We start from the raw sequence: 21,953 nt of genomic DNA, 5'->3' as shown, positions 1-21,953 counted from the left end.
CACTCTTAAATTCAAATTTGAAGTATTTAGAGACTCAGCTGTGACTGACAGAAAAATCTGTGATTAATTTGAACTGCAGGCTGTGTAGGGAGACTAGTATGAAAACAAATTTAAAATGAAAGTAGCAAAATATCGAGAGTATTTGGAGCTACCACAGTTTTTCCAGTATTGGTAAGAACAACCAATTTTTTATTTTTTTGCAAAACAAATAATCTGAGAAATGTAATTTTGTTACTTACTGTGTCAGACTGCAAAGAAGACATTTCCGAGTTGTCTCTACTTCTAGTCATGGTTGTTCTGTTTCCACAGAGGTGCAGGACTTTATGTTGCAGTGAAAGATAAGCTAAGACTAAGGAAAACTGTGATGGGAACTGAAAAATATAACACCTAGAAACTGACTGGGGTTCAGAGGGTTAATAAAGACTTTAATGTTCAAGGCTAACTGTCATATAAAAAGAAATTGAAAACCAGCGGCTGCATAAAACAGCAGAGAAATAACAACCAAAAGGGTTTCTGTTTGTAAATGATCGACAAAAATGTAGCATAAACATGGTTTAAGGGCTAAAAAATGCAAATTCTCTGCATGTTCCTCTTCAGCTCTGACAACCAGCTGATATTATGAGTTTAAAAAAATTCCTCCCACTTGCAATATATGTGCAGCTCGACTTTAATGCCAATCTAGCGAGTAGATTTCCTCCACCTGGTGCGTGAGCCGACAATTTCTGTGCCGGGAATAAGGTCAGCGGCTCCATATGCCGGAGGCTATATTGGTTTTCTTGATGCAGGATTGTACAGTAAAAGAAAGTTTGCTTCAAACTCACATCCACATAATGAAACACTCGGCGTGTCGTACAGTAGAGCGCCACACCAGGTCACAGACGCTCCACCTCCCGTTGAAGAGGATCTTGGCAGGAGTCTGTGTTTATATCTGTTTGTGTAGAAACCCAATGGAGAAGTCGTAACACTGACTCGTAACACCGCCGTCAAGCCTTGCTTTTCTTTTCAGGGCCTCACAATGAAGCCATTTTGCATCCCTCTAGGTTGCTACGATACTCCGGCAGCCTTGACTTGAAATGTTTTCACTTTTTAAGGTGGATGTCAAGAGAGGAGGAGGGAAAACAGCTGCAGCAGGCGAGAAAAGAGGTTTTTTTTGTTGATTTGGTGACATTTGAGACGCCGTTTGTCGCCCTGCCTTTGTGTCTGTTTCTCAGAGCGTCTATATGTCCTAATGAGGCTGTTGGTTGGCGCTGACTCGCTGCCATATGTGCATGAATACATCGGAGAGCCTCGGGCCGATTCCCTTACCCCTCACTCATAATGGGTTTTAGCTGCAATGAGAACGTTCCTGCTGTGATGATACAGATTAATGCAGTGAAAAACTGGCAGGCTTTGCTGGACGAATCGTCTTGATCAACTATTTTCTGTTGTTATTGTCAAGTTTATTCCATCGCCTCAGTGAATGTGCAGATAGAGAGCTTTCAGACGGATTGTCCCTGTGGGCGAATCGATGTGTCGGGGGACGAGAGGCATAAATGAAGTCGCACCACAAACCCTCAAGCCTTATTACTGTACATTAGCGCTCGGCTAAGTTCCTGTCCGCCTCGACATCCTCGGGGATATTTCTGGCCTTTGATGAAGCCCGACTGACGGCTGGCGAGGAGCTCTTTCCTCCCACCTCTGTCACCTTCTGCTCGGCGGAGCCTCCTACGTGGAGCTGCATCGTGGCTTAGCGCTAATTAGCCCTGTGGAAATGAAAAGACAGAAATCCACGGTGAGAGATCGCTAAATCAGGCTAATGCTCATGCCAAAGGAGGTTTTTTTTTTTTTTTTTTTTTTTTGTGAGGCGTGTTTTATGCCCGTCCTTGGCACGCCGTGGCCGGGTCCCGCTCCTTGCCAGGCGGGATGGTTTTCAGCGGATCCTGCCAGGCGGCGCTCCCCTCCCCTCGCCTCGCCCTCCGGCCACATCCATCTCCCCCCGCCGCTGTCTGAAATTCAATTGACCTTTTGTTCCACCTCGCAGTGAATGGGCACAGGCCAGCTCAACCAGTAGCTAACCCAGAGCTCTCATACCTCTTTATTTGATCTGTCCGGTGCTTTCATTACCTGCCCAAACACCAGCCCTCCCCTCCGCTCTGCAGCTTCATCCTCTTTTATCTCCACGCTGGAGAAAACAGCAGCTCCCCTCCACTTTCTTCTCCGCTTGATTGTTATGGTGATTGGCTTTTATTTGTGCCTGCTCGGCTTGTTTTAACCACAGCACTTGTATTTTTGCTCTCGTCTTCCCTCAGAGGACCTTTTTCCGACTTTGCAGAAGTGCTGAGGTAGCTTCCCTGTCGCTCAGGGCGGACGGAGCTGTGAATTTGCAGTGCGGTGACGAAGCCTCGTCGTGACCGTGACCTGCCAATCATCTCGCTCTCTGGGATTGACAAATTGATCCCAGCGGCCTCATTCCGGCTCCTAATTACATCTTAAGTCAAACATGTACCATTGTCTCAGCGTTCCTTCATCTGACATCTTCCCCACCTTCATCTCTAATTCCCTGGTTGCTTTCCTCCTGCTCCTTACCCTCTGTCAAAGTCATTAAATCTCTTTCTTTTTTTTGTCCCCACATGCTCCGTCTCCTTTCTTCTCCGGCTCTAACCTTAGCTCAGGTCTGCTGCACTGTGATACATACTAAAGACCGACTTCAGCAGCTCCAGCACCTCATGTGTGACCGCCACCAATCAGAGCTCGCTGTCGTACAATGTGAGCTTTGCTGACTGTCGGACTTGGCATCCGTGCGATTGTGCTTTTTCTGGGAGTGTAGTGGTGGTTGTGTGTGAGTTCGTGCTGCTCTCTCAGCAGTACTGAACAGTAACAGTCTTGCATTAATATGATGGAAAAAGAGGCAAAGAATTCCTGATATTGTCCTGTAAGGTGTAGACTGAAATGACTGTTACTTCATGTATGCATTTATCTTCTAAAGGTGGCAAAACAAGATGTCCGAAAGTGTCTCTATTCAAGGTGTAGCTCAACTTCCTCAGGGATTTTGCAAAGTTCATAAGCACTTGGCTGTGGAATTGCTGCTGGAAAGCATCAATAATGTAACTGTGTGTTCTCTAAATCTTGTATTTTTACATCCAAATGTCACATAATGTTAAAACCATCTGCTGAATAATGTGTAGTTCACTGCCGTGCCCCCAAAACAGCCTTTGAAGTTGGGTAATGGTCACATTGCTGTTCAGAATTTACCATGCTAAAAAATGCGTTAACTGATAATGCAAAATTCGAAGGACATGCATGTCAGAAAATATATTGCTGATTAGCTGTAGTACCTGGTTGTGCCACCAGGTGGAGGATCGTGTGAATGTTAATGTTCAAATCCAAATTGTTAACTGAGTAGTTTCGTGGTTGTTTTGATAGGTGGGTGTGGTGGTGTTTGATGTTTGTTTGGCTAAGAGCATGGTGTCGCTTAGCTAGTAATGGGCACCATGACAGAGACTTGTGTAGCAGTTAATGGATTCCGACTAGCGTTCTTGAGTAGAAAACAAGTTTACCAGTACAGTCGAGCAGACTTTGTGGGTTAAAGTGTGAATTAAAATGGCTTCATCAACATGTATTTCAGTTACTTTAACTAAATAATTAACAGTTCTTAACTGATTGGTTAAGGGAATTGTTTAAAATTTCTAGTAGTGTGGGTTGTGTTGTGGGTCCTCTATGAATTGGACTTGATCAGGCTGGATCTTTCTAGTTTTAAGGCTGGCTCAAAACGTTGAGCTCTTGGTTGTGTTTCCAAACAGTACCTGAGCAGTTTTTGGGGCAAATGTCTGTAAAATAATGAAATTTTTTTAAAAAATGAAATAGAGTAGTATTATTTTATTAGCACACATTGTATAAGAAATAACATTTAAAATATTAATTTATGAAGTGGACAATATATACAGTTTTAAGTGGATTTTTTAAAAAAAAAATGTATTTCTGCAAAATATTGATATTTTTGCTGATTTAAATACAGTAATAACAGTGTAATTTTATTGTCCAACATTGTAAAGGAATGCATTAGAATTTGTAAAAATGCATATTTTTGATTTGGAATTTTTTAAAACTCTTTTAGCCTGTGTTTTAGGCTGAACCTGTAAATTAATAATTATTTTCTGTTAATTTTCTAGTTATGTTTTTTAACAACACAGCGAAAATCTGTAAAGTAAAAGCTTAAAAAATGATTTGCCATATTTAGAATTTTTCTTTCAGATTAGTCGCAAATATCTGCAAAATATTTATATTTCTGCTGATTTAAATGCAATAAAAATAGTGCAATTTTACTTTCAAACATTGTTTAAAAAATGCATTGCTATGTGTAGAAATACAGATTTTTGATGTGGACAGTATTGGCAGTTTTTGCCCAGTTTTGCCACAGTCAACATCTAAATTATTTACTTAGGTGATTTTTGCAAGATATTATCTGTAATTTAACAAAACAAGGAAAATAGGAAAATAATACTTAAATTGTTTTAACCATTTTTTAGTCTTGAATATACATATTTATTCTTCCTAATAATGGTAAAAATCTTTTTGTTGATTCAAATACAGTGAGCAATAGTGTCACTTTGAATGAATAAATGTTAAAAAAACAATTAAACTTGAAACACATTTGCTTTTTTACAGAGAAGGCTACACATTTCAGCTGTCTACAGAGGTCAGTAAGACATATAAACAGTGAAAACATCAAATCAGTGAAAGCAGAGAAATGTGATGCCAAAATTGACATTTTACAGTAAAAGTTTCATTTGGGTGAGAAACAGGATCCAAAAACCTTTTCCTCTCGCTGGAATGCACAAACAGCAGTGTTCATGTGCAGCTTGTTGCATTGTTCTGAGCCGCAGGTCACTATAGGACGACTGAATGAATGCTGGGGGTTTACGGGCCACGTGCAGCTATTGTAAAGGCTTCATTCCATCATTAACAAAGAGAACATAGTGATGCTAAAACAGGCTGCGGTGTTATTGTGCAGACTCCATTTAAACCAGCAGACACCAGGCATGCAGCCCTTTAACTGGATGTTTATTGTGTAAGGTCTGATACCCTCCAAATAATCTGCCCTTATCTGTAATTATTCATCATAATCAGGTTGTGTGACCTCGAGGGATTACATCTAATATCAGAGATTGTTGGTATATCAAAGTGTGCATAATCTGTTGACAATATGCAATTTGATTCGCCGATTTCTGGCGGCTTTAAATGTGTTGAATACCAGGAGGGAGCCGGCGGTCGCGGCCACATTTTCCCCGAGAGCCCAGATATTTTTACAAGCCTTCTAATGAGAGCTGCAAGAGAGCAAGTACAGAGGCTCCACTCTGCCTTCAAATTTGATCAAGGTACAAGGAAAAAAAAAAGAGCAGGGAGAAAGCTTGTGAGCAAATCTCAAAAAAAAGAAAATGGGGAGATTTTAAAACAAGAGCCATTTGCGAAGGCAGACAGAAAGAGGGATGAGACGAGAGAATTAAGGGGTTCAACCTTTTAGTTTGGCCTTTGTGCTGACATCCGCTGTCATAGCGGGATGATTATGGATTGCGTGCACAAGTCCTCCGGTCCACTATAATTCACTTTTGAGTGCATGTGTTGCTCCACAGTGATCTGAAGCCCAGCGGGGGGAAATATTTGCACTTAACCGTTGGGATCATTTGCATGTTGTGTCTCAGCGGCTGCATGTATCAGTGACCTTTAGATCACCTTGCAGAGTGTTTCTAGCTGACAGAATGAGCCATATGGTCGGGATGAGCTTCCTTGTGGGGTTAAATCAGGTTAAAAACACACAGGAATTCCCCAGAAGACATGCTGACCTTATGCCATATGCTTTTGTGTGTCCACAGGTTCCTCTTATTACGACAACGTGAGGCCGCTGGCGTATCCGGATTCAGATGCGGTTCTCATCTGTTTCGACATCAGCCGCCCAGAGACTCTGGACAGTGTCATAAAGAAGGTCAGTCCTTTCTTTATTTACTTCTTATTTCATCTCCTCTCTTCCTTCTCAACTCTTTAATATCTGCTCTGATCCTGCATGAAGAACCGAGCAGCAAAACAACTCCTCCCGCTCAGCATCTTGTATCGACTCAGATTTCTATGCCAACAGCTTTTCATGGCTCAACAATAGAGCAAATCAGCGCAGAGGTTAAAGCCCTCCGATTCTTTGATCCCATCAAAAGGTCCACGGATGCTTGACCCTGGTCCCTGCGAGGAATGGAAGGTCAGGGCGAAGCGTGAAAGGCGAAGCGCTGGGTTCAATAGGAATATAAGATGCGCAAATTAACCACACCAGCCAGCTTATAAAGTTTACCATCCGAGTTTAACGCAGAATACTTGACCAGATGGTGGCACTTAAGGTTTGTAAGGTACCTAGTGGTTGGAGTTGGGTGTGCTAACCGGGTGGAGCTGTGCAATGTGGTCTAGGATGTGTTTTTACAGCCGGTGCACTGTAAAACCTCAAGAAATTCAGTCAAATCAACAGTTTTTTAAAAATTTGCTCAGTGTCAATTTGAGTTTTGTTCATTTCTGTGATCAGAATGTGTTATTTTTGTTTTTAAATCAGTTCCAACTTAACAGAAGTTCTTTTAACTCAAAACGAGAAGTTGTGGGAACGAACAGTTTAGAGTTCACTCAAATTGTTAAATTAAGTTGATAAGAAAGAAAACATTTGCGGACTTTCAAGGATGCATTCAGTTCCTCAGAGACTCTTCTTTTTCTTAGTTTTAGAAAACAGACAAAGTGGAAACTTGCTGACCATCTTTATAAAATGAAATTATGGTTGATTCATTTTGTAATAGTCCGAACTATTCAAAATGTGCAAAAAGTTGGCACTAAATTCAGTCTCTACATCTGCAGACTTCTAATTTATCACTGGGAGAATTACACAGATTGGTTTTTTTGCTAAATCAGGAAGAAAAATGGCTTCAACAAGTGAGACTTTAAGATCTAAGTTCAGCAAAACTTAGAAAATATAAAATTAAAGCCTGTCTCTAACCCCCTCTCTGTGTGACTAGTTCATTCAACCTAACATCTGAAGTTTATCGACCGACAGGACAGTGAAGTTTTTACCAGATCTTGTTTTTGCGAAAAGCCGATGTAAAAGTGCTGAATATTCTTTTCTTGGTTGGTCATTTAATTCATAAAATGCATTTCTTTGACCTGCAGTCAATTTACTGTCACATCAGATGCAGAAAAGAAGCTTTAAGCAAATGATAAATTGCATTTTTTGCTGTTGTGCAAAGTGGAAAGGTATCTTGCAGTTGCAGGCAAATTGCTGAGAAAATGAGATTTCGCTACTTTAGGTGCAGTTAAGTCACATTTGTGAGGCAGCAGGGGAACTTTAAAGCTAATTAAACTTAAAATGCTTTACAGTGCATGCCCATATACTGTTAAATACCTATGGTGTGTGTGTGTGTGTGGCAGGTTGGAGTGTGTCATGTAAAGCAGCCTTGTGCCTTTTAGTGGTTTCTCATCTTGAAACCATGTGTTGCCTTTGAACTGCAGCAGCTTCCCACGACTCTCCTGTTGACGTGTTTAGTGGTCTGAGGGGAGCTGCTAAGAAGCCCTCACAGGCTTTGTAGACACAACCCCAGACTCCAGTTCTTTAACCCTCGGAGCCTCGGTAGCTTCTGTCAACAGGGGTGGGGTAAGGGGGACGCATCGCTGCTCTTCCAGCTTTAGCTTTTCCCATGCATCACCCTGCAGGGGGCCGCCGTCACCCCTGACCCCCGGTTGTCATCCTGGTAATCCCTGAAACTCGGGGGCACATGGAAAACCTGTCGCACCACCACCGTCTCAAATTAGACTCTTGACCTCCAGGAAAAGAGGAGGTCGGGCAAGGTTAGGAGATGACAGCTGGGGGAGGAGAGGGGGTTAAACAATCAAAGCTTCTGATCGGGTGTGATCGGCAGAACAGGAGAAGGTCGAAGGTCGATTCGAGGCGACATTCTGCACACAGCATTCGGACTATTTGAGCTCTCTGCGTCTTTGTGTTGGTTCAGTTGAGTTTCAGAGGTGACATTTAATCTCTTGGTGATTTTAGAAGGAACACCGCTCAACCTTTTTCTGTGCAGAACCTGAAATAGATTTGTTGACGGAGGAAAGAATAACACACTCCAGGTACGGCAGAAACCCGAACCAAGCCGCATCTCCACTGCAGCTCTGCAGCTCTTGGAGTGAAACGGTCAACAATGCATGAAGAAATAAGAAATGTCTGCACGCTGTCGCCTCGGGGTGGAAAAATTAGCAGATTAATCCAAGTTAATCAGCAGCTAATGCGATGATCAATTAATCTTTGAAGTCATTTTTAAACGCAAATGCCAAACGTTTCTTGTAGTGACTCTGCAGCTTTTCTTTCTTTGTCTTGTTTGAAATTAAATTCAATATCCTCGATTCTTGGCGTCACGTTGAGAACAGTGATGTATTGACCAAACAATTACTTGATTAATTGAGGCAATAATTGTCAAATGAATCCACAATGAAGGTAATTGTTCCTGGCAACCCTGCTGCTCCTCTACAGATGCAAAGTTTCACAGTGCCGCAGCTGTATTTGAATTACTTCTCTCTCTGTCATGCTTTTGATTTATTGATTCACGGTTTGGTTTTGAAAATGCCACATGTATTTATCAAAGTAAAGTGTTCAGATTGCTTGTTTGAAAACCACAGATATTCAGTTTATAAAGGTACAAAAGCAGGTCTGTGTCATGATTTGCAGCTATTGGTTCAATTTCCAACATGAAAATGAGTAAAAATATCTTTTTTTTTTGTCACTTCACAACATATAAATGTCTCTTAGTTTGATTTAGGGTTGTTTGTGTTCGCACAAAAATAAAAGTGACAGAAGTGTAGTTTTTCACGCCTGTGTTCTGTGCTTGTGGTTGGACTGTACCATTTGTACCTGGGGGGGTCCACAGAAAACCATGGATCCAACCACTTTATGTTCCAGAACCGACACAAATAAGTTATTTCCCAAACAGTTTTAGAAGCTTTTCAAGCAATTTTGTTAAGAAAAAAGTCTAAATTCGGCATTTGTTACCATTTTCGGACACTCTATAGACCAAACAATTAATTGGTTCATCAAGAAACTAATCAATAAATTGATTGACAATGAAAATAACCATTAGTTGCAGTGGTATTATGTTTCATATCACTTAAGACTATGCAAAAATGTATAAACTACACTACATCTTAGCCATTAATAAAATGCTACAGAAAAGATATCATGTATAGCACTGTTGTAATAATGTTGTCTTTGCTTTCATTTGTTTATTACTCATTCATAGCCATTTATATATTCATTTATTGGCCTCCAAGAGCTATATTAAAGCTACTAGACTACATCAACGAGGACAATACATTGGCCAATGACTCTAGACAGCCTATAAAATGTTCATATATGTATCCAAACCCTCCCAGTAATAGAGAAGCCCGTAAATTGTTACAGAATCAAATGTGTTGCACTGACTTTTTGTAAACAAGTCCATCTTTTATGAGTTTTTTTCTTGTTATTTTTTGCAAATTTGTGTCAACAAACTCTGTGTCTTTTAGATAAAGTGAAAAAATATCCAAGAACCTTTAAATCAGAGTAAATGATATGTTATCTGACAGATTTTTCTTGTAGAGTAGTTGTGGAAAATGTGCACTATGCAAGTTTTATTATTCTATGAAGCAACAAACAAGTTGTACAGTGTTTTACAGTGTTGATATATAGCTCAAAATATCGGACTCTAACGCGAACATTTGAAAATGAAATGGTGAGACAACTATGAATTTGTGAAGTTATCAAAAAAATTAATAAAGACAACTTTGGACCCATTTTTAGCTGCAGGAACATAGCAAATCATACAAATGCTGTTTAGTTTTCTGCTATTTGAAATGTAGATTAGTTGACATGTTATTTGATGCTTTCTACGCCAAAATGGGAAGAAACTGACCACATTTAATCTCTAGATTTCTGGTATCCGTAGAGTTAAAACTGTAAAAAATGTATAAATAAGTAACTTTGACTTCTCTCAGCTGAGCAAATGTGTTTCCTCCAGAGAGCATTAATCTCCTCTGAGCTCAGGTATCCAGTCAGAGAGGTTAAAGGTTGTTGCTGCAGCTCACCGCTCGATACGACGGCTCAGCTCCCGGTCTGGAATAACCGCTGATGTGTTTCTGTATTTCTGTCTCCACAGTGGCAGGGAGAGACGCAAGAGTTCTGCCCCAACGCCAAGGTGGTTCTGGTGGGCTGCAAGCTGGACATGAGGACGGACGTCAACACGCTGAGAGAGCTGTCCAAGCAGCGGCTCATCCCCGTCACCCACGAACAGGTGAGAACCAGAACAGGGTGAAGAACGTTCTGAGAAAGTCCTTCTAATGTTTTCAGGGGGAAGTTTGGTTTTATTTCCCAGAAAGTTCTTCTTCAAGGTGGGATGAGTTAAAAGGTTTGGTGATAACATGGTTATACCGTTATGACTTTGGAACATTGTGGGGACATTTTCTAGAACATCCTCAAAATGTTTCAGCTAGAATGTTCTACCTTTGTTAATATGCCACATTACAGGAACATCTCGTACAGAACGTTCTGTAATCTGAGGTCCTGATGACAACTTGAAAATATTTATTTTCTTGAATGTTGTATTGAGGACTTCTTTTATTTATTTCTTTGCTAGACTGTGGAAACGTCTTAGAGAAGAACATTTTAGAATGTGTTCCCTTATCAAAAGACCAATGTTCCACCTTTAATATATATAATATTACTGGAACATTACAAAACGTTTCATATAAAAAACATACTGTGTTCGGAAGCCTTGATAAAATCTGGAAAACGGTTTGGATATTTTCTTCCTTTATTGTGGAACACTTTATAGAGGAACATTCTATATGTGTTCCCTCAACATCTTCAGAACACTGCACCCAGAATGTTCCACTTTTGTTAGTGTATCACATTACAGGAACGTCTCATGAAGAATGTTCTGTTGTCTGAGCTGTTGATGACATCTTGAAGATGTTTTATTTTCTTGAATGTTGTATTGATACCTTCCTTACTTTGCATCTTACAGAAGAATGTTCTATGTGTGTTCCTTCAACAAAAAAACCAAACGCTCCACCTATAGTATATTATTACTGTAAAATTATAAAATGTCGTTTTGCCATCTGATGCCTTGATAAAATCTGGAAAACTTTTGGGATGTTGGTTTGGATGCTTGGTTCTTTCTTTATTATGGAACACTTTATAGAGGAACATTCTATATGTGTTCCCTCAGCATCTCCAGAACATTATTGCAGCCAGAATGTTTCACCTTTACTAAAATATCAAAGTACAGAAACGCTTTATAAAAATCACCTGAGGCCTTCATAACATGACTGTTCTTTGTTATCGTGGAACGTAATCTGTGTTCCTGACAACATCGTCTAAAAGTTGGTAATTAAACATTATATTAAACTTTAGAGGAACATTACTGGAAATGAAAACATTCTTGAAACATTTGATAAAATCATTTTCTTTAAGAACATTATCTGTACTTGTAGTAGTTGTGTTGGCCACTTTTGTGGAAACGTTTCCCGGCTAGCCTGAGGCAGATTTGAAAACAACAGCAGAAGAGAAAATGTGTAGAAAGCAATCTGGCTGTAATGTGCAATTTTTTTTCCCATCTTGGCTCAGCAATGGCGTAACCTCAGTGGTGAGTTTTCCCTCAGGGAGTGGAGTGTGAGCACATGACCACTGTATCTGAGCTGTAGAAGCCCTCGGGGATGTGTTGCTGGGGTCGGCGTTTTCACCAAAATCTGCTGACAAGCGATGTGAGGTTGCTTACGGCGAGGGCTGCACAAGAAGCACCAGCGGTTAGCCGAGTTTACGTCTAGGGACCCTTTTCTTTCTCTTTTTTCCCCCCTTGAAATGAAATATTCATGCAGATTTGGGGATTTTCAAAATGCAGGATGAATAGAAAATGGACATTGATAAACGAGCGAGCCCTTTTTATCGCCCGCCGCCGTGACCTCTGAGGCGAGAGGATGTGGAGAGGAGGGCGGGGATGATAAACTGTTCTGTAAATCTGTGAATTTTAATCAGCTTTCAGCGTGTTCATTTTGTACTCTCCTGTGTTGGACATACAAAAAAAAAAAAAAGTGGAGGGGCTTTTTCACCGCCGCACAAAAGCCCTCCAAACAAAGGAGCCTTTTTTTCTCTTCCCTGTTTGAAAGCCGCCAGAGGCTAAAAGCTCACTGCTTCCCAAAAAAAAAAAAAAAAAAAAGCAGACGGTTCATGTAAATAAGACACATAAACAAAAGATAAAGTGACAAAGCACAGAGCTAATGTAAAATAGCTGGAGACTGTTTATAGCCAGGCCTACATTGAGCTACTGTTTGCCTCTTTCTTGGTCTCTATTTAGGCTCCAGGCGGCTACTGTTTGTCTCTCTAATATGCTAAGGAAATGTGTGTCACACAGCAGATGCCAAAGCTGTGCACAATAAACATTTCGGCGCTCTAATCCAATCGCCTGTGTTGTTATCCTGTTGTTGATCTTAAATTGAATTCCAACAGAGCTGAGGAGTCGCTGGCGAGAGTGACCACTGGGTGAACTCCAGACATTTCCTGCACTAATCTTCCCCGAGATTCGATCGAGCTTTTCCGCCTGTCACGACAGTCTCTACCTTGGCACCCTCCCCCTGAATCTAAATCTGCGGTTCCACCTAATGAGGGCTTCATTGCTTCTTATATGCGCCTCAGTGCACAGCAGAGATAAAAATCAAAACCCTGTCCACCGGAGGGATGAAAAGCTCTTTCTGTGTTGGACACCGTGCCATCGGAGGGCCATGGGAAATGCAGTCCTATCTCATCGGTTACAACCTTTGCATGCGTGGATGCAGGTTAAACCCTCTGAACCCCAAAACCTGGATTAAAAGTCATGTTATGTAGTAAAAATCTGCAAAATTACGCCATTTATCTGAGCCAGAAACTGTAGGGATCTCCTCAGCTTTGCATAAGATATGTCAACTCTGGCCGTAGGTCATTAAACGACGTAGAAGTCTTTGTCATGGTGCCCGTTGCTAGCTAAAATCCCACAATGCTCTCTGCTTGCCAACATGAACTGCCTCTTCTGGTCACTATCGTATTAAACGGTAAGAGGCGTCACCTGATGAAACAGCCAGGTACTACAGCTAATCTATGATGCATTTTCTGATATGCATGTGTGGATGCAGGTTTAACCTTCTGAACCCCAATACCTGGATTGAAAGTCATGTTGTATTGTAAAAATTATGCCATTTGAGCCAGAAACTGTAGGGATGTCCTCAGCTTTGCACAAAATATATCGACTCTGGTCGGAGGTCATTAGGCAACACAGACGTTTTTGTCATGGTGCTTGTTGCTAGATAAAATCCCACAATGTTCTCTGCTTGCAAACATAGAACTGATCTACAATACATTTTCTGTTATGCATGTAGACTATGCAGGTTTTCACTGTCTTTTGGAGCTTGCAGAGCCACGTTACACCCATACGACATTTCAGACAATGAATTTTAATACCTTCAATGTACTTGAAGCGTATATTATCTAGGAAAATGGTGTCAGATTGGAAGTCAGTATTGGCAGACGCTAAACAACAAATAATGTGGGTCTTGATCAGGACATCCCTAGTAAAAACAGAAATACCTCTAACTTTGCGATGGTCCTTGAACTAGTCGTCCGCGACCTGCTATTTCATTGAAAAACGTAGCCGTATTTTAGCTTCAAATCTCAACCTTTCAACAAAATCGCCTTATTCTTCATGTCTCATTTAAAAAATTGCCAAAATTAAACTATTTGCAGTACCCACATTCTGTAAAAAACAAAAAAATCTGCACTTATTCGCACAGCCAAAAAGTCATTGGTGATGTGGCTGCAACCAACAGTCACATGACAAATATTCAGTAACTTTTTGGGTGATTAGGTTGAACTCCAGGCTGTGTTAAACAAAATTGTAAAATGTCAAAAGTATGTGAATTTTTTTGACTTTTTTTGAAATATTGGTAACACCTGTACACATTTGTGTGCATGTTGAGTCCAGGTTTTTACAATACACATGAAATAAATAATCAAATTCAACTTTGTGGCATTATAGCTTTGCTATACTACACAAAACACATTTTTAAGTTATGTCTACTTCTAGTCATGGTTGTGTTTGCATAGAGGTGCAGAAATGTATATTGCAGGGAAAAATGAGTACTTAGTGAGTAAAAATGTGGCAGGAGGCAAAAAAAAGAAGGAAAAAACTCCCAGAAGCTGTTTGGGACTCAGAGGGTTAAACTCTGAAACAAGAGATGAGGCTGCACTGTACTGTAGTGAAGAGAGGGGCCGAGGGATTTTAAAATTAAATTTGTCTCTGATTTGATCTCAAGCAAACAATTTATGGTCTCAATTAACTGGGTATATTGTAACATTACTCAGGGGTGAGCTCGAGTGCTGGAGGAGTTCTGTTCGGGTTCGTTCTAAATAGCTGCACAGACCTATGTCAACAGCAGCCCAGTAGGCCTGCACTGTTCTGATCCCACTTCTTTTTTACCACAGACTGAGGAGTCAGCATCTCCATTATTCATACCTCAGATGGAGGGGCTTCATTTGTCTCCAGACATATTTAGATCATTGACATTCAGTTTAGATCAACATCTCTGTCCCAGAACTGCTGTCAGCGTTTCAGGGACACAGTCTTTTTGCTGTTGAGTTATATCGAGCTTGCTTATGCCAAGGTACAGCGAGTTTCATTTTCAAACAGCCTGTTGACACGAAGGGAAAATCATGTCAAACACAGCTTCTAAAAGATGGTTCTGATGTGTCACGGTGACTACAAAACCACTGAAAACCACTTAAAGGAGAGGAAAAAGGAGCTCTGTGAGGGGAAAAATGACACAAAATGATATCTAATAGTTGATGAGATTTGTGGCGAAAAATCCCTTTGTAGCTTCAGTTTTTGCTTCCGAATTCATTTTCTAACCGCCTCTCGCTCGTGTTGCAGGGCAGCACAATAGCCCGGCAGATGGGGGTGGTGGCCGGTGAAAATTGGCACAGCTAAATTTTGAACAAAAATGACATGCTTTAGACCCCATAGCCAAACTTTGCTCATATGTTGGATTTTGAATATTATGTATCACTGGTCCTGGATTGGTCCAACAAACTTTTCTCGTGTGTGATTAAATCTATTCAAGCTGCTGTATCTCTTGTAAGCTTGATCCAATTGGAGCCAAATTTGACAGCAATGTGCAGACTGAGGCTGCGGATAAACATGCTGAGTTTTGTGCAATTCCACCACAAGGGGGAGCTGCAACTGAAACTCAAAAATGGTCAAGACGAATGGCTAGAGACCTGCTTCCACTCTCAAACGGCTACTTTGGTGAGACTGCTTTCAGATCACACCAGCACTTTCGCCAAGAAATGCAGTCTAGTGTTTCATTTTCATGGCATCAGAGATGTTAGACTGCAACCAGCTGCCTCATTATGTCTAGAACGTTGGAGCAAATGATCTAATAGTTGATGAGATTTATGGCTAAAATGTGCCTTCTTGCTTTGCATCTTTTGCAGCTTTTGTTTTTGCTTGTGAATTCGCTTTTTAATCGCCTCTTGCTCGTGTTGCAGGGCAGCACCATAGCCCGGCAGATGGGGGCGGTGGCCTACGTCGAGTGCACCTCCAAGGTTTCCGAGAACAGCGTCCGGGATGTGTTCCACATCACCACCCTGGCGTCGGTGCGGCGGCCGCACCCGCAGCTGAAGCGCAGCAGCAGCCGCAGAGGCCTGAAGCGAGTGTCGCAGCTCCCACTGCCGCCTCTGCCGGGTCGGACTGAGCAAATGGACCAGGCTCCGGCCATGAGGAAGGACCGAGCCAAGAGCTGCGTGCTCATGTAGAGACCCACCTCATCAGTATAAATATATATATGTATATACATAAACACAGAAATATATAAAAGAGGAAGTCTATTTATTATTTGATGTTTTTTTTTCCTCGTATTTTCATTTTTTGCACTGCAGAGGAGATGGAGAAGAGAAACACTGCACTGTGGAAACAAATGCTTTGGATTTTTTCTTTCTTTTTTTTTGTTGTTGCGTGTGTGCATATTTTACAAGCTGTTTACATATTTGTGTTGCTTTGAAATGATGGCAAACTGGACTAACGCTCTGGACATGAGGAGGCTGTGATAGCGGAAGTGCCATCTAGTCCGCGGGAAATAAAGTGGAATTAATTTCCTGAAACCGCTCTAATAAGAAGACGGAATGACGATGGAGAAGCTCGTTTTCAAAGACTGTGTTGTTCAGCAGACATCGCAAATAATTGTCTGACTGCGCCATCTGAAGCTGCCATATTTGAGAGGAAAACCAGCACGTACAGTGATGCTGAAAAGGGATTCTAGTGATCAGGTGAATGACGGCTCATCGAGAAGCTGGAAATGAGATTCTGTGAAACGTGGTGGAGGTGTGAGTGTGAGTGTTACTACCACAAGTGCATTTTAGAAAAAGAAGACGGACAACAGATTTTATTTTTGCCCATTAACACTATTTTCCTCATCAACTCCAGTCGTGTCAGTTGGATTCACTGAAATTAATGCTGTTGTTTTTGTGACAAATATAGTGGTAAAATGTTAGGGCTATTTTGTTGTACTTTCACTTAAGTCTAAAATAAAGCAACAGCTTGACTGTATAGGGGAAAGGTGCAGTGAAGTTTATTGATGTGGTGCTTGCTATTACTTTTGGTGCGAGTAGTTCAAGTCCAATGAACAGCTTGAAATAGTACAAAGGTAAATGATGAACTGCTAGACGTAAAAAAAAAAAAAAAAGGGGGTAACGTTACCCCAAACTGAAAAATTATGTACATTTCAGACTTTTGCAAAAAGACCTTTTCCAGGGAACAAGAAATGGGTTAACAGCTTAAAGCTGTTCTGCAGCAATGAAGGTTGATCAAGCCTTGGAAGTTGGTGCTACCAAATCCTACAGGTGTCCCAACATTTCTTGATTGCTTACAACCCCCTCTGTCTGCATAAGTAGTGTTGGAACACACTGTGGCACCATACCCTCGAGAGCATGATTTGAACAGTGTTGTACTGCTAAAAGTAGTGTGTTGCTGTAAAAATGGCAAGGAATAGGCAATTAACAATAGAAGAGAGACAGACCGTCATAACACTAAAAAATTTACGTCTTTCCTACAGAGAAATTGCCTAAGTCGAGTTTTCAGTGAGTGCAGTTTTTTTCACCATAAAAAGGCACTCAGAAACTGGAGGAAACTCTGACAGGACGAGGTCTGGAAGACCCAAGGCCACAACAGAATCAGAAGACAAGTTTCTGAGAGTAAACAGCTTGCTTGAGTAAGCAAGTCTCAGTTTCAACTGTGAAGAGAAGACTTTGAGTTGCAGCAAGAAAGCCATTGCTAAGACGTCGGAATAAGAAAAAGAGGCTTGCCTGGGCCGTGAAGCACTGTCAATGGACTACTGAAGACTGGAAGAAGGTGTTGTGGACTAATGAATCAGAATTGTAAATCTCTGGTTCATCACGCAGGACTTTTGTACATTGTCGAGTAGGAGACAGGATGGTTCCTCAGTGTGTGACATCAACTATCAAACATGGAGGAGGAAATGTGATGGTCTGAGGCTGTTTTGCTGGATCCAGGGTCAGTGACTTGTACAGAGTGAGAGGTACCCTGAACTAAAACATTCTGCAGCACCATGCAGTACCGTCTGGTATGTTCCTAGTTGGTCAGGGGTTCATCCTACAGCAAGATAATGACCCAAAACATAAATCCAAGCTATGCCAGAATTATCTTTGGTAAAAAGAACAAGTTGGTAAGCTTGAAAACATGGAGTGGCAGCACAGTCTCCAGACTTAAACCCCATGGAGCTGGTTTGGGATGAACTGGACAGAAGAGTGAAAGCAAAGCAACCTACAAGTGCCATATATTTATGGAAACTTCTGCAGAGTTGGGAAGAACTTTCTGAAAAATATTTGATTTCCATTGTAGAAAGAATGCCACAAATGTGTTCAGCTGTAATATCTGCCAAAAGTGGGTCCTTTCATGAGTCAAAAGTTTAGAATACATTTTGGTTTCTAAATAGATTTTTTTCAGACTTCATTTGTTTATTTGTTCGATGCTTTCATTTCAGAGTACAATGAGACATTAATGTGCATAATTTCCAATAAAAATTTGGAAAAATTGGGGTGTTCTGAAACTTTTGACTGGTAGTGTATGTTTAAACTGGTTTCATTTGAAGTTGGATACTGAATCCGATGATCTAAAAGTGATTTTTATGGATTCAGTGTATCTCGCCTTTGCCATACTTAATTTTTTTTGCAAAATAAACCCAGGCAGCCAAAATGGTTTGGCCCAAAAATATTCCAAATCCTGCAGGCCAGAAGAACTAACTCGCCTTGAGTACAGTTGCCAGACTCTTATAAAACAGGCTTATGATGCCAAAGATTAGGCTTAAATCCAGCAGCTGACACTGCTACAATCAACCCGACATAAATTGCAGATTCGCCAATGCTGGCCAGAGTCCAGGTCTGACCCCTTGCCAGAATCAGGCCATGAGCTACTCAACAAAAAATCCACATCTCTCCCATATCTAAATGTAAAAAATGCAATGAGTGACTGATTAATCCACCAGTTCTTGAATATTTCTACAACTGATTTGAAAGAAGGAGAAAAAAGAAGAAGAAAAAAACATACTACTCTTATCAGATTCTCACGAAATTTATCATGGTTTTCTGAGCTCAAACTTTGCCCATATGCTTGATTTTAGACATTATGTGTCACTGGACCAGGATTGGTCCAACAAACTTTTGTATGTCAATTCAAACTGCTGTATCTCTTGAAAACGTCATCCGATTGGAGCCAATTTTGGCATCAATGTACAGTCTAAGACTGTTAATAAGTGTGCTAAGTTCTGTGCAGTTTTGCTACTAGAGTGACAAAAACCCAAAACTGTTCAAGATTGAAAACTTCCATGTTCTTTCCTCTGCCGGCCTTCAGAAACCATATCTGTAAATTGTAACTGTTCATTTCCTGTGTTAATGCCATCTCTGTGCTCTTATGTTGCCCTGCACGTCAAACAGCTCTGCAGCCTGAGGAATGAGTTAGTCTTTCCAGGTAATGTGCACACTACTCAGACCTCTCAGCTGGCAAAAACAAAATTGAACTGCACTGCAGCAGCAGCAGAGCACTGATGTACTGTTTTTAAATGACTGACTCCATGCTGTTTCTGAGGCTTTAGGTGAGATGCTGCGCAAGTTCTTTAATCGGGAGAGAACAATTTCTCAAGCCAGCTGACTCTAGTACTCTCTGGGTGTTTTTTTTTTTCTCCTGTAAAACTGTCCAGTGGTCAGTCTCCTTGTAGACAGTTCTTTTAAAACAGCAGGACTTTCTGTCTGAAGTGCTTTGTTCTTGGCGAGCTACTGCGTCCTGACAGTGTTTAGGTGGAGGTGAGAGTTGATAAGCTCGTACACTGTAAGTCAAAGCACTCTGGCAGCAACTCTAAAAGCTTTACTTTTGCAACTGTCACTGTTGTGTGACAACTTAACTGCTGCAGCGTCACTGGGAGACATTAAACCACTGACAAGATGAGCTCAGGTGATGGATGAAATGTCAGGGAAGCTGGAATAGACGAAGAGAGAAATCAGCTAAGACAAGAAACAAAACAGAAAGAGAGAGAAGATGTGTGGGGCGAAGTTAAAGGAATATTCCACCAAAAATCTCTCTTTTGATTAATAAAGAGGTGATTCGGATATACAAGCTTGAGCTTAAACTACTTCTGTGCTAGTTCACAATCCTTGCCAAGAGTCAGAGAATGACATTCCATCCATCCATCCATCCATCCATCCATCCATCCATCCATCCATCCATCCATCCATCCATCCATCCATCCATCCATCCATCCATCCATCCATCCATCCATCCATCCATCCATCCATCCATCCATCCATCCATCCATTTTCTTCTGCTTGTCCTGAGTTTGTTGGGAATAGCGTTTTTTTTTTTCCACTTCCTCCTGAGGATCCTGAGGCATTCCCAGGCCAGATGAGATATGTAATCCCTCCAGAGAGCTCTGGGTCTTTCTTCAGTTGCTTGGAAAACCTCAAAAGAAGGTAGATGCATCCTAATCAGACCTCAGCTGGTTCCTTTTGACATAAAGGAGCAGTGACTTAATCTAAGCTCCCTCTGGATGTCCGAGCTCCTCACCCTACAGAGGAAAACCATCTCATTCTTACCTGGAGCTTGAGACATTTGGTAAGAGCTGGAACATAGATTAACTGGCAAATTGAAAGCTTTGCCTTCTTTTGCAGCTCCCTCTTCACCATGACTGTCTGGTACAACGTTCACGATGCTGCTGATGCTACACCAATCCATCTGTCCATCTCCTGCTCCAGCTTCTCATCGCTCATGAGCAAGATCCCAAAATATGTCAAAATCTTGTCATCGCAGGCTATGACAAGACAGAAGTAAAACATTTCAGCTACACAAAAATGTGGATTTTGGGTTCTCGCAGTGTTTTTCTTGCCTCATGGCTCCCCAATCGTGCAACCTTTTTGGCAATAAAGGATCACAAGGGTCAAGGTTTGGGAACCTGTGTTGGCAGCACTTTGCCAGGGTGTCCAATGCTGCATTTTTATCACAGTTTCTTGCTTCGCAGAAATATTCATTAGGTGTCCTTTCGCATCAGTGGCAGACATGTGATTTTCAATTAACCTGTTGGAGTTTTTTCATGTTAAAAGACCCTCTAACGTAGGAGGCATAAGTTCAGTGTTTTAGTATGGGATGATCTGCTCAGGTACACCGGACACGTTAACATGCAACCCAGAATTTGTGTCCTTGTGACAACAAAGCTGTGCATGCTTGGCAGAATACATAAACGTGACCTTTTGTGCAACTACAAGTCCGTGGGTGTCTGCACTGTGAAAATATTCACAGTTTAAGTCACACAACTTTCACAAAGGAGATTGATGTTTTATTTATTTTTACTTAGATTTATTTTATTTTGAGACTTAAGTCCAGTTTCATTCACATTTTGATTACATTTAGATGCCAAAACTGCTTTGGAAAAGATAATAGTTTGGGTTAATATACATGCTTTTGCACCTTTAACCACATGTTCCATGATAAACTTGTGATTACCTGGGGGCAGCATATCTTTTTTGGCTGGACACTGGGGTCACAGAGGAGCAGTAGGAAGGTGTTGCCCAGGGCAGGAAATGAGGCCAGCATCCACAGTGGGGGCACAAGACCTGCTGCTCCCTGCAGTTCACACCAACACTTAAGAGGATTATTATTACAGTGTTTGTGTTTAACAAGGGGCACATCATCACTGTTGCACTGGCCTACATTTCCCCAGCAGCTCGTCAAACAAAGCGATCCAGACCCCGATACCAACGCGTACATCTTCTTGCCAACATAAATCAGCGGCTGCTTTGTTTGTGAAATTATCCCGGTTTATCTGTGCAATCTACTCCCACTCACAGGCAGGTTTATTACTGCAGGATGTCGAGCCTCGACTTCAGCAATCTGATCAGCCATTTGCCCTTTACCGCTGCAACGCCAGGAGGATTAGAAGTACCTTTGTGGGTTCACGCTCTGATTCTGCATTCTTGAGTTTCCTCCTCCTCCTCTTCTCTGCTATTCCAAGCAGCTCTGACAGGCACAGAGAGTCCAGTCATCTTATTCCCTCGAGTGGCCAGAGCTGACCTCATCCACGCTGCAAACGCACAATCGTAGATGCTCTCGGCTAATTGCTACGATTTGCGCATGAGGGTTGCACCCCCCACAAAAGGAGAGAGATGGTCAGAGGAGGTGATGGAAAGCAAAGCAGACAGGGAGACATGCTGCTTGGCTTGCATGCTGACAAAAGGCTACAGAGCAGAGCCACAAATTGCATACAGTCATGAGAGGATTTGTAATGAGAAGCAGTGTGTGACCGAGCAAACCCGAGGATGCTTGGCATTCCGGATTCATAGCGCGGGAATT

The 21,953-nt window shown here is 41.4% G+C and overlaps 1 protein-coding gene across 5 annotated transcripts in view; it reads left to right on the top strand.

Moving 5' to 3' along the window:
- LOC111567381 (rho-related GTP-binding protein RhoN-like) overlaps positions 1-16,649 on the top strand; it is a 51,814-nt gene extending 35,165 nt beyond the window's left edge. For all 5 annotated transcript variants that reach the window (XM_055005463.1, XM_035947351.2, XM_035947346.2 and 2 more), the window contains 3 exons: positions 5,850-5,959; positions 10,179-10,313; positions 15,593-16,649. In XM_055005463.1, coding sequence (XP_054861438.1) covers positions 5,850-5,959; positions 10,179-10,313; positions 15,593-15,859 — 512 coding nt within the window. In that variant the 3' untranslated portion in view covers positions 15,860-16,649. The remainder of the gene's footprint in view (positions 1-5,849; positions 5,960-10,178; positions 10,314-15,592) is intronic.
- Positions 16,650-21,953: the final 5,304 nt, after the last annotated feature.

The sequence above is a fragment of the Amphiprion ocellaris genome, chromosome 19 (genome assembly GCF_022539595.1).
Source record: "Amphiprion ocellaris isolate individual 3 ecotype Okinawa chromosome 19, ASM2253959v1, whole genome shotgun sequence".
In the NCBI taxonomy this organism is placed as follows: domain Eukaryota; kingdom Metazoa; phylum Chordata; class Actinopteri; family Pomacentridae; genus Amphiprion; species Amphiprion ocellaris.
The sequence above is the reverse complement of the archived record's forward strand: the minus strand, read 5'-3'. Positions and strand labels throughout refer to the sequence as shown.